This window comes from Mandrillus leucophaeus, unplaced genomic scaffold (assembly GCF_000951045.1).
Source record: "Mandrillus leucophaeus isolate KB7577 unplaced genomic scaffold, Mleu.le_1.0 Scaffold127, whole genome shotgun sequence".
Taxonomy (NCBI): Eukaryota; Metazoa; Chordata; class Mammalia; order Primates; family Cercopithecidae; genus Mandrillus; species Mandrillus leucophaeus.
Genome location: NW_012101098.1, coordinates 3,583,545 through 3,597,031, shown reverse-complemented (window position 1 = coordinate 3,597,031; position 13,487 = coordinate 3,583,545). Strand labels below are relative to the sequence as shown.

General features: G+C 42.2%; 1 protein-coding gene and 1 long non-coding RNA gene across 3 annotated transcripts in view; one reads left to right on the top strand and one right to left on the bottom strand.

Moving 5' to 3' along the window:
* Window positions 1-4,481, top strand: part of XG (Xg blood group) — a 66,146-nt gene extending 61,665 nt beyond the window's left edge. For both annotated transcript variants that reach the window (XM_011972120.1, XM_011972118.1), the window contains one exon: window positions 2,349-4,481. In XM_011972120.1, coding sequence (XP_011827510.1) covers window positions 2,349-2,365 — 17 coding nt within the window. In that variant the 3' untranslated portion in view covers window positions 2,366-4,481. The remainder of the gene's footprint in view (window positions 1-2,348) is intronic.
* LOC105533637 lies at window positions 2-9,096 on the bottom strand. The gene is made up of 3 exons (XR_001005143.1): window positions 9,063-9,096; window positions 3,464-3,724; window positions 2-349 (listed from the first exon to the last, which is right to left on the bottom strand). It is a non-coding gene; the product is annotated as an uncharacterized LOC105533637 (long non-coding RNA).
* Window positions 9,097-13,487: the final 4,391 nt, after the last annotated feature.

Sequence of the window (13,487 nt, the reverse complement as noted above, 5' to 3'; positions counted from 1 at the left end):
GGGGGAGAAAGAAAGGAAAGAAAAAGAAACAAACCAAAAAAATTACTAAGCTACATTACAAGACTATAAGCATGGCGGTTGATTTAACTAGCCAAATACAGTTCTGTTCTGTTTTGTATTCAGTGACATTTTCGTCACAGGTGAGTCAGGAAAAATATCTGGGTTGAATGTGAATGTTTTCCACAGAACCCAACCCGCAAAGAAAACTACCGAATCACTAAATTTTAAGCCTCTTGATGGAATTCCAAAGCTGTGCTCAGACCATAGGGGAAAAGAAAGATCTGCTGTGGCTTCTTGGGTTTGAAGAATCACTGGGGATTTGAGAGCAGAGGATGCCCTAAAGAAATCTCTGAAACAACAGTCAGGGATTGTTTTGTAGACAAAAGAGTGACACAGATCTTTAACTGGGGGTCTCTGGAGGTTTGGTTTAAACCTCAGGCCACCCACATCAGAATCTGTCTGAAGTTTGCCCAGGGCCCTCTAAATCATACCTTTTTTGTGTCCCTAAAGGAAACCAGAAAGGGATGCCCATTCCTACGGTGTTTGCTTTAGGATTTGCATTTGGCCTCAAAAATCCTAAAACCTTCCCCTGCGCTCCCTCTGCTGGTAAATGGGCAGTATCAACCATTAGCTAATGAACCTCGGGGGTCAGCCTCCGTCTACATTACACCCTGTCCTGAAATTTTGGGAGGAAACTGAGTTTCTGAAAAACAGTCTTATTTCCCTGGCAACCTGACAGCAGATTCTTGGGTTCAGTGACAACACTCTTTCACCAACATGGCAGCCATCATTAATGAGACACCACGTGTTAATTTCAGTAGTATTTGTGGCAGTGATTTGTAAGCCTCTGTTAACCAAGGGCTGAAACTGAGTGAGCAGAGAGAGGCACCCGTCTCCACAAGCACAAAATGTAAAGGCAGGGAACAGGGGACATCCACAAACTCAATAATCAAGGCAAACATATTTTAGTGCAATATTTTTAAAGGAAAATCATTGGACTGGGGGCCAGCTGAGTTTCTGAAATAGGTGTAGTTTTAAAAACGTGGATGATGCCTGCCCCATTTATCTGAGGTGGCAGCATGTTTTTGCTAAAGGGGTGTAGTGTCTTGAAGCTCTTTCATGCCTTTTGGCTACCTGGTAAGTATTTTGTCTACTTTCTCCATTGTACTTCAGTGATACCCTCACCAGGTATTCCCAAGCACCAAGTTTATCTTCCCTTCCCTTAAAGTTCCTGAGATCAGAAAGGAGGATGTAGACAGAGTGCGATGATGTTAGGGAGATCTCTTCAAGGTGAGCAGTGACATTTATGTGGATCCTGGGCCCATATCATCTTGCTGGCTGTAAAACCTTTATACTATCTAGGAAATATGTGTATGACAGCACTATGTAGGGGTTTGGTATCAAATGGGGCTCAGACCTCTGTGAACTTGACTCTAGGGTTCCAGGCTGCTGCTAATGGTACCCAGCTGTCCACCTATCCTTAGTTGGGCCAATAATTTTCTCTCTCTCCTAAAGGATGATGTGCATGGTATACTAACCATATCCATGGTGATGTGGTGCAGTGCACAACCTGTGGAACTGTATACATGCTGAGGCCATACACTGAAGCTTGCATACTTTATAGAGAAAGAGTTGTAGTAACGGAGCTACATAGATAGCAGCAGATGTCTGTCACTTGATGTGGACTTTTAAGAATCGTACTTTGCTTTTATTTTGTAAAGTGGAGCAAATGACAACACCACTTCAGAAGTTATAAAGACCAAGAAGGCCATATTAAAAAAAAGAAATTCCTACAAATATTAGTTTTAACCAAAAAGAAAGTTACTCAATTCATTTAAGATCATCAAAATCCTTAACAAGTGGCAAAATGTAAAAAACAATGTTTAGAAAACTAATATTTGTTTCCAGATATGATTTTAACAGTTTTAAAATATTTTCTATTTTTAATTTTTCCAGCTTTATTAAGGTACAGTTGACAAATAAACGTTGTATATATTTAAGATGTACAACTTCATTGCTGCATCATTTATTTGTTCTAATCTATTTCCTTCTGCTGAATGTAAAGCAAGTGTCATGTAGACAGCACATAGTTGGATCTTGGTTTTCTTTTTTTGAAGTAGATTTTTCATTCTTCTAGCTTTATTAAAGTATAATAGACAAATATTGTATATATCTAAGATGTGCAACTTCGTTTCTGCTTCATTTTTTTTCTGTTCTAATCTTCCTTCTGCTGAATCTAGAGCAAGAGTCTCTGTAACAGCATAGAATTGGATCTTGGTTTTCTTTTTCTTTGTTTAATAGACTTTTTTTCCCCCCACAATCACATTTGTTTCCAATCTGCCTTTCAGAACCAGAAAATGTCTGAAGACGTTGAGATCCCCTGATTACTTTGAGAAAAACAACTAAAACAAGAACCCTGTTTATCACTGTTGTGGAAATTTCCTTTTATTCTTGACACAATTTGATGACCTAAAGTGTGTTTTCTTCTGTGTGAAGTACGTGAGCTGCCTCACTAAGCATTCCCAACTCATTGGATGTGATGTGGTTATAGAGATAAATTAGGCAGCTAGACCCTGCATTCTAAAAAAGGATTGCTTGATCTGTTGGTTTGGCCATTCATTTGCACAAAGAGACTGTGGCTCTCTGTTCTGAGATCTTCAGCTACCTCATGGTGCAATAACACACACATGCTTAACCATGTTGATGGCACAAAGCAGTGAGCAGTAGGGAGGCAGAGTATCTTGGTGGGGAGGGGATGCTATCAGCTTCTGGGAGATGGAGAATATCGTTGAGTTTCCAAAGATGCTGGGCCTGTGCTAAATTCTTCAGTGTTATAAAAAATCATTGAGCATTCATTATTGCGAATGAAGTGGGGATGCATTATTTCTGACACCCACAAGCAGGGTTTGAGCATCCTTTCAGCTTTGATGTATCTGCACATAAAATTATTATTACCTGAAGAAAATAAGGCTGCATTTTGAAATGCTAAGTGCAAAGCGACTGATGTTAAAACCATCTGGGGGAAATCTTGGGATACTTTTTCCTAGAAAATCACATGGTTTTGATATGTTTTGGCAGATAGGAGACAGAAATGGTGATTATCAGGTGTTGAGTCCTTTTGTAGTATTTGTAGTCTTTGATACTCTGTAAGTACTGGTTCCTAAGGCAACAACATTGCATTCCTTGGTTTATACTTTTTCTATTCACCAGAGTAGGAAATCTTAAATCCTTAGGCATCCAAGAAGTATACTAGCTTTTTGCTTCTTTTTTAGAAATACTTGTGGGGAGAGAAAAAAGGATGGTTTGGGCATATTGGTATAGTTTGAGGAAACTAAAGTTAATGTTCATGTAACATTTAGACTTTGCCATAAATATCAGAACCAAAGATTGAGACATTCATGTAGAGTCTGGAATGTATATACGGGACCCATAAAAATTCCCAGTATACATGTTTTATGCTCACCAATATGAACTGGGGTCTTCAAAGAAAGAAGGTTGAAAGTGGAAAGCCCTTGAAAGAGCTCCCCAATTTGTAAAATATCTTTAATCATTCACGTTAGGGATCTCAGAGCTGTGGGTCTCAGATTGTGGATTCATGCATCCTTTGTGCAATTTGAAGATAGTCCGTATTTCCTATTTCAGTATTAGGTCCTGCAACACTTTTCAATTCTTGTAGAAGGTGTTTTCAGGAGTGGTGATGTCTGATGCTCAATTACTATTTTCTCTATAAGAGTTTCAGCGTAAGCTTAATTAAATTCTTGTGAAAAAGCCTCTGTGTTTTTAGTTGTATATACACACACATACCTACTTAAATGGAATCTAAACATTTTTAGCCTTTAATCCATTCCATTTTCTAAAACTGTCATAAACCATTTTTGATCATTTTAAATAAATGTAAAAGAAAAAATAACTGGATTTGATTATTGCATAGTTTTTTCTATATTTCACAAATAAATTTTATGAAATGGCTGTAGAAGTGGCCCCAAAATTATGAACCTTCATAGCTGTGAATAATATGCAACAAATCTCTTTTAAAGCTCAAGATAGATTATGAACATATGAAATACATAGAATTACCTAATAATGAGATAAAATTCACCTGGGGGACAAGGATAATGTTCAACCTACTTAAAATGAAAATATTTGAATAATGACTGCTTGGGGGAACCTCTCTGAGGGGTCATGAGGATCACCTGTTGGGTATTCTGTTTTCATGCTGAGAAGGTGAGAATTGAACAGATGAGAAAAGCCTTGATAAAATGTCATCTCCATGTATTTTAGAGAAGGATAACCTTGATCGTACAGTTGACCCTTGAACAACACAGGGTGAAGTGCATAGGTCCACCTATATGTGAATTTGCTTCTGGCTCCGCCATTACTGAGACAGCAGGACCAACCCTCTGTCTACTCAGTGTGAAGCTGACAAGGGTGAAGACCTTTATGGTGATCCACTTCCACTTAATAAATGGGAAACTCATTAATTTTAACTTCCTTATGATTTTCTTCATAACATTTTCTTTCCTCTAGCTTACTTTATTGTAATAATATGGTATGTAATACATATACAAAATATGCGTTCAACTGTTATCAGTAAGGCTTTCAGTCAACCAGTATGCTATGAGTAGTTAATTTTTTGGAGAGTCATAAGTTATACATGGGTTTTCAACTGTGCGGAGGGTCAGTTCCTCTCACTACCCCACCTGGTTCAAGGGTCAATTATATGGTGTTAAAAGCCACACTTGCCTCCTCTTTGTGGGGACTTGAATGCGTTTAGTGGTCAACGGATAAATATCTTTGTGTTGGAATGAAGAGAAGCCATGACTAATTTAGTAGGGTGAAGAGGAAAATCACAAACACGTGAGCTATATTTTTGTTTATTTTTTTCTACACAGGCTAAAAAACAACAACTTTTTTACCCAAGGATAAACCACTATATGAAACTGTTCTAGTTGTATGGGAGAGGAAAGTCTGATTCTGCTGATCTGCCTTTGACTACTGGAATTGGAATATCCAGTTACACACACACACACACACACACACACAAGCACAGTATTAACACATTGATACGTGTTGAATTATGTCCCCTCAAATTCGTATGTTGAAGTCCTAACCCCTGGCACCTCAGAATGTGGCCTTATTGAAAATAAGGCTCTTGCAGAGGTAACTAGTTTATTGAAATGAGGTCATACTGGAGTGAGGTGGGTCCCTAATCCTATATGCCTGGTGTCTTTATAAGAACGTGGGATTTGGACACAGGTAGTTACATAAGGAGAATGCTGTGGAGTGATGTTACCACAAGCCAGAGAACTACCCAAAGCAAGGAGAGGACCCTGGAACAGATCCTTCCCTAGAGATTTCAGAGGGAGCATAGCCCTGCAGACACCCTGGTTTTGGACTTCTGGCCCCTAGAACTGTGCACGAAGAAACAAATGTCCATTGTTTAGGCCAATCAGTCTGCAATACGTTGCTATAGCCGCCCCATGGAATGAATACATACATTAACACATGCTGTGTACATGTTTTTTTCCCCCTAATTTAAAAAAAAAAAAGAGATGGGGAATTCATTTAGCTTGCCTATAGAGGTAGTATGCAAGATTAGTCAGGGTTAAATTCCAGACTCTGACACTCAATTTATAGATTCACATCCTGGCTTCTCCATTTCAAGCTGTGCAAACTTAGGCAAGTTATACCACCTCTCTGGGCCATGGTTATCCCATGTCAGGGGAAAAAAGGGAGGTGTCCTAAGAAGATCTTCCTCTCCAAGATGTGTTGAGGATATAAGACTCAATGTGTGAAGGCTGGGCGCGGTGGCTCATGCCTGTAATCCCAGCACTTTGGGAGACCAAGGCGGGTGGATCACCTGAGGTCAGGAGTTTGAGACCAGCCTGGCCAGCATGGTGAAACCCCGTCTGTACCAAAAATACAAAGAATTAACTGGACATGGTGGTGCACGCCTGTAATTCCAGCTACTAGGGAGGCTGGGGCACAAGAATCACTTGAACCCGGGAGGTTGAGTCTTCAGTAAGTGGAGATCACACCACTGCACTCCAGTCTGGGCGACAGAGTGATACAAGCTTGGTGATACATGGAGACTCTGTCTCTACAAAAAATTTAAACATTAGCTGGGCATAGTAGTACATGCCTGTGGTCCTAGCTACTGGGGAGGCTGAGGCAGGAGAATCGCTTGAGCCTGGGATGTTGAAGCAGTAGTGAGCTCTGATTGCACCATTGCACTGAAGCCCAGGTGACAGAGCAAGACCCTGTCAAAAAAAAGGATGTCAGTGATAATGAGTTGTTTATAAAGATAGAATTAGAGTTCCAGGGATGACTGGGGAGGTCTAGTGTATTATAACCCCTACCATGTGCCCGTCAGGGACTGGTACTTAAAAGTCAAAACAGTAACTGCAGAATTTGAGAGGTGTGTAAAGAGAGTCTCTCAAATAGTGCTTAGTCATTAGTTCAGCGACGGTCAGTTTGAGCATAGCTATAAAGTTAGCTTATCACGGTGACAAGTGTGTAAGCATCACTATCTTGTAGCATGTAGTTTCCCAGCAGGGCCATGCGACACCCAGTGGACATTTCTGAATTGTACATTCAAAAAAATGTTACCACTGGCTAAACGTTTTTTTCATTTAACATAAAAGTTAGTCTTGGGGGTGTCATTCAATGCCTTTTCTGCTTCCTTCAGAATTATAAAGGCTTCCGCCACAACTTTGATCTGAGCCCAGTTCTGAACTTCATACAAAGCTGCAGAGAGGAGCCTGTGTCTGTTGAAGAAAGGCTCACGAGGTCCCATGGTAAGGGGAGAGGAGCTGGGGTAATGAGGAAGAAAGGCAGCTTTCCAGGGGCCGAGTCCAGAAGACCAGACTTGTCAGAGAACGGAACTAGCTTGCCCATCTCAGCCCACGAGACAGTTTCACACCACGTGCTATTCTGGTTCCACACATTGAAGCACTTGGGTGACTTGGAATGGCCTCCATCTAAGCTGCATCTTCCCTCACAGTTCCACATATAAATGCAATGCATTCCCTGGGTTCCTGCCAGCCGTTGTCATGTTTTTGCTTCACAGCTGTCTCCTCCCCGCCCCCCGTCCTGTTCATCTGCCCCTTGCTAAACAGGTATTCATGAAACGTGACTGCTTGTTTATGAATAGCTGGGATGTAGACATGACATATGGAAAGAGAAGCTGCCAATTTTTCCCCAACCAAAAGTGAAAACAGTGCTTGGACCTAACAAGCATAGAACGTTTGATCCCATAGCAGAGCTGGTGGGAAGGCTGGGGGCAAAATCTCACACTGTCCACCATTGGCTGTAGACGAAAGGGAGGCTGCAGGGAGGTGGGGCCTTTTCAATCGCAGGTCCCCACCCACTATGAGCACTTCCTCACCCACATCCTCTGTTTTAATCTTTTCTCTCTATCTCTTATCAACTTCCAACATATGATAAAGTATCACCTTTTATTGTTTCTCTCCTGGCTCCATCACCCGCTAGAATGCAACTGCTACAAAGGCATGGATTTGTCCCCAGTTTCCAGAAACATGACTGGCATGTAGTAGATGCTCATTACAGACTTATTTATTTATTCATTGAGACAATGTCTTGCTCTGTTGTCCAGGCTGGAGTGCTGCGGTATGATCATGGTTCACTGCAGCCTCAAACTCCTGGGCTCCAAAGATCTTGTCACCTTAGCTTTCTGAGTGGCTGGGATGACAGGCATGTCCTACCATCCCTGGCTAATTTATTTGTTGTTTTTGTAGAGATGGGGTCTCACTGTGCTTCCCAGGCTGGTTTCGAACTCCTAGGCTCTAGTGATTTTCCCACCTTGGCCTCCCAAATTGCTGGGATTACAGACTTGAGCCACCACGCCTGGCCCTAAAGACTTATTAAACACACGGGAAAATGAATGAGTGAAGCCCTCGTTCAGGCCACAACTTTAATAATATTAAAGAGGAGATATTTTCTTTTGGTATTCTAGCTAAAGACTTTTCGGATGAGATGGATAAGGATATTAACAAATGTGTCTTTTAAAAAATATATATATACATATTACGAAATAAAACATCCGGAAGAGCTCCATTACTCAAGGAACCAATATTCTACAAATGACCCATGTGTGAAGTGGCAGAGTGAGACTCCTTCTCAAAAAAAAAAAAAAAATAAATAAATAAAAAAAGAAAAGAAAAATAAAAAAGCATAAGAAAGCATGAAGGAACCCTGGGAAAAAACACAGGCTCTGCCAACAATAAGGAAAAATGATGGTTGACTGGGAAGCCAGTAGCACGTGCTGCCAATCATTTGCTTATTTTGTGTCAAGTTGTTTGCCAATGTAGTTCTTTATATATTATATATTATTATGTTAATCTTTACCAAAATATAAAATATTGAGATGTAATTGCAATTGTGACCCACACACATACATGTAGATGCATGTTCTGTGTATCGCAAATGTGTTCTCTCATTCTGTACTTGTCTTCAGTTCTTAGAAACTTTGTTACAATCATGTTGTGCAATCAAATAGCTTGGCACAAACATCTGTTTTGTTCCTTCTGAGTTTGATTTTTGTTGTTGTTGTTTGAGACAGAGTCTTGCTCTGTCACCCAGGCAGGAGTGCCGATCATGGCTTACTGCAGCCTTGAACTCACAGGCTCAAGCAATCCTCCCATCTTAGTCTTCTGAGTAGCTGGGACTACAGGCGTGTACCAACACTCTCGGCTAATTTTTTTTTTAATTTTTTGTAAAGTTGGAGGGATCTCACTGTATTGGCCAGGCTGTTCTTGAACTCCTGAGCTCACGTAATCCTCCTGCCTTTACCTCCCAAAGTGCTGGGATGGCAGGCATGAGCCACCATGCCCAGCTGCCTGCTGGGTTTCAATCCTTCCTTTCCCAGCACGCATGTAACTTTAAGAAGGTCTTGTAACTAACTCTCCAATAAAATTGTCCTGGGCGTATAAATGTCTTGACGTTTTCTTCTAATGCCTCCCTAGGAAAACTGGCACACACCTGTTCCCAGCAACAGGGAGGAGAGAAAGGTTTACTCCGAATGCACCCACGACAAAACTCACCTGCTGCCAAGCTCTCCGTGGCTTCCTGGAGACCAACACACACAGGAACAGAAGCCCGGCAACCCCCAGGGGAAGACGCCTCCTCCGGGTTTAAAAACGGAGCTACCCTTTTGCCCGGGGATCAAGAGCGTTGCCTTGTGACTTAGTGCCTTATACTCTGCTTTCAGAGCACCAGTTCTCAGTGGAACGGGAGAAACAGGCGGGTGACGAGGGTGGGGTGATTTATGGGACAGAGAATGGTGCAACACCTACGCTTGTTTGTGTTGGGAGACAGAGGCCTCCTGCATGCCCCAAACATGTTGTTTAAACATCCCTGCAGTTGCGCCAATGTCTTTTTCTCTCTGGCTGTTTCAGCCCTTTTCTATCTCTACCAAATCCATGCTCCCCCCTCTCCAGCCCTCCTGGCTCCAGCTACCCTCCCCAGCGCCCTCAAATCTCGGAAATGCAAGCAGTGCGTCTCAAGCCTGGCTGTGCGTCTCAAGCCTGGCTGTGCGTTGGGAACTCCTGGAGGCCTGGTTCACATAGCTGGGTCGGGGGAAGCCCTGGGATGCAGGGTTCTGATTTCAGAGTTCAGATGCCTAAGAATGTGCATGACACAGTTTCCCAGGTGATGCTGATGCTGCCGGACCAGGACTGAGCCTGCACATCTCACCCCGAATTCAAAATCAAAAGATGGGGTGAGGGTTCTCAGCCAAACGCAGCCTGAGATTCTATTTTGGAGACCGCTGTTCCAGAGAGAAGCGCAGTGCGCCTGACACTTGGTGGGTGGGGCCCAGGGACGCTGCTCAACACCCTGCAGGGCACAGGACGCCCCCAACAGACAGTCATTCAACTTAAATATTAATAGTGATAAAGCTGAGAAAGACTCTATCTATTGTCTATCTATGTATCCATCTATCCACCCATTCATCTATCATCATCATTTATCTATTACCTATGTATCATTTCTCTATTACCTGTCTATACATCTAGCCATCCATCATCCATCTATCATCATTATTTATCTATTATCCGTCATTTATCTAATATCTGTCTTCCTATCTATGTATCTATCTTCATCATCATCATCATCAATCTCTTATCTATCTATCATCTATCTCCATCTATGTGTCTATGTATCTGTATATCTATCATCTATTTATCACCTATTTCTCCATCCTATCTATCATCTATCTGTCCATCCATCCTATCTCATCTATCATCTACCTATGTATCATCTATCATGTGTCTACTGATCTATTTATCTATCCATTATCTATCTATTTATTTATCATTTATCTAAACAGTGACTCACAGTCGCAGACTGATTCTGCCCCTGCCCCCACCAGGGGACACTGTGCAATGTTTGAGGTCAGTTTTAATTGTCATTACTGGAAAGTGTGCTAATGGCATCTGGCAGATGGAGCCCAGGGACACTGCTCAATACCCCACAGTGCACAGGACGGGCCCACCACCGAGAATCCCGCCCTGAATGCCACAAACGCCTTGGTGAAAAACTCCAGGAGTAACTTCCATCCAACCTTGGGAAAGGGATCAGGTTGACAATCACATCATTCTGAACAGTCCAGGAGGCAGGAGCTGTCTGAGTCATTTGTAAATGCACCTCTCATTAGAACACTCCTAAGACCCTTTCCGGTAGGAGGATCCTCCCTTACCCAGAGCAAGATCACAGCACTCCACGGTTTCCCTGCTGGAGCAATGAGAAGCCAACACAGGCCCCATGGAACGAGTTGGCAGCACGAGGCTGTGCAGACATCTGGCAACTATTGGAGCCAACAAGGAGAAAGCATAGAAGCTGGGAAAGTCTCCCCTTCCTTGCACAAGAACTGAGACTTCCTTGGAGGAGCCAGCTTCATTCTGGCATTTCTCTTCTTCGGGGCTGGCATCCAGAGGATAGAAAACTGAGGTCGTACTGGCAAAGGGGGCTCCGCCGGGGCACTTCTCAGCTCCTAAGGATTTCCCCAATGACTCAGAGGCTGGACAGATTTAAAAGTGGACCCCCTATGGAAAATGGTACAGAGATTTCTCAAAGAACTAAAATTTTATCTACCAGTTGATCTAACAGTTCCACTACTGGGTATTCACCCAAAGGAAAACAAATCATTATGTCAAAAAGACACACCATTCACAATAGCAAAGATATGGAGTCAACCCAGGTGCTCATCAACAGGTGATTGGATACAGAAAATGTGATTTATGTGTACAATGGAACCGTATTCAGCCATGCAAAAGAATGAAATTCTATCTTTTGCAGCAACATGGATGAAACTGGAGGCCATTATCTTAAGTCATTATCATACTGAGAAAAAGAACGTCAATTACCACATGTTCTCACTCTAAGTGGAAGCTAAATAATATGTCCACATGGACATAGCGAGTGGATTAATAGACGTTGGAGATACAGAAGGGTGAGAGAGTGGGAGGATGGTGGAGAATGAGAAATTACTTAATAGGTACCATGTACACTATTCAGGTTATGCTTACCCTGGAAACCCAGACTTCACCACAACTCAGTATATCTATGTAACAAAATTGCACTTTACCCCATAAATTTACACAAATAAAATAAATCAGTAAAATTTGATATGTAAACCTGTTTAATACAAACGAATGCAGAAAAAAATGTTGTAATAACATAAAAAATAAATAAAGGTGCCCTCTTGATGCTTCCTATGCCTGCAGATATCTCACAAAGCCCCAGTAGCCGCGAGGAAAATCCTTGCATGCAGCCTGCTGGAGGTCAGAGACAGCCTCCACTGTTTGTTTACAGCTCTGGGTCCATCTATGAAGTAGAGCTAAAAACACCACCGATACCTGTCCCCAAGGCTGAGCTGATGCAGGAACAGCCCTCAGCACAGTGCCTGGTATCCACAGACCATCGATCATCCTAGGTATTAATCTAGATCAGGAAGTCCTGACTGTAGCTTGCATTGATCGCCATTGACAGTTTCGGCAAGAATCTGGGTTCCTTTGCCGTCGCTTTCTGATGGTCACGTGAAGGCTTTTCTTCTCCAAGTAAGTTCACTCATTCAACTCATGCACTCATACATGCATGCATTCACGCATTCATTCACTCATTCAACTCATACATGCATGCATTCACACACTTATTCATTCAACTCATGCACTCATACATGCATGCACTCACACAATCATCCCTCATTCAACTCATGTATTCATACATGCATGCATTCACACATTCATTGATTCATTCACTGAATTCACTCATACATGCATGCACACTTTCACTTACTCATTCATTCATCTCTTAACTTGTCCATGCATTCAATTCATTCGTTCACTCATACATAATACATTAATTCATGAAGTGTTTGCAATCTTCACTCATGTGCGTGCATTAACACACATGCTAGTTTGTTCAGCTCATTCGTGTACTCATACATATTTATTCACTCATTCATTCATCCACATATTCACACTTGTCATGTATTCTGTTCATTCACTCACACACACACATTCATTCCTGTATAAATGCATGCCTTCATGTGCTCATTCAATCCTGCATGCATGAATTCACTCACTCACTCATGCAGGCATGAGCTCACCTGCTCACTCATTCATGCACTCATGCATACACGAATTCACTTGTTTACTCACTCATACATGCACTTATACATGCATGAATTCACTTCTTAAGTCATTCATGCGCTCAATCACGTATGAATTCACTTGTTCACTCATTCATGCACTCACTCATGCAGGCATGAATTCACCTTCCACTCATTCATGCACTATGCATGCATGAATTCACTTGTTCACTCAATCATTCATGCATTCAACTCATTCATTCACTCATTCATAGATTCATGCCTTCATTCATGCATGCATGCATTCACCTGGTTTTTCCACACAGTCACACCTCCATTCATGCATATATCTCTAAATTCATTCATACATGCATTGGCTCATTCATGCCTTCAACTCGTGCATTCACGTGTGAATGCATTCATTCCCTCCTTGGCACAAACATTGATTCACTGGTTCATCCATTTCCTGGCTCACTCATTCATGAGTAGTTGTTTGTTCATTCACGCCTCACATGTACTCACGCATACATGCACTCACGCATACATGCACTCACGCATGCATGCACTCACGGCATGCGTACAGCCAGTCACTCGCTCGCTATGCATTCAACAGCTGAGATCTGAAACACTCATTTATTCTCTCTTTCGTGCACTCATTCATTCATTCATTTATGCGTGCAAGTATGCGCACGTGCATTTTTTATGCATTCACCAAGATCGCGTATGAGCCCTGCCTTCTCCCTCTGGGAGGCTTCCAGAGCGGCCTCCACTCTGGCTGCGCGCTGGCCTTGGGCCCGGGGCCTTAAGTCATCGTAAACATTTACTTTGGGGCCGGCTGATTAAAGGTTAAATGTCCAAACCTAGAAACCGCCGACTG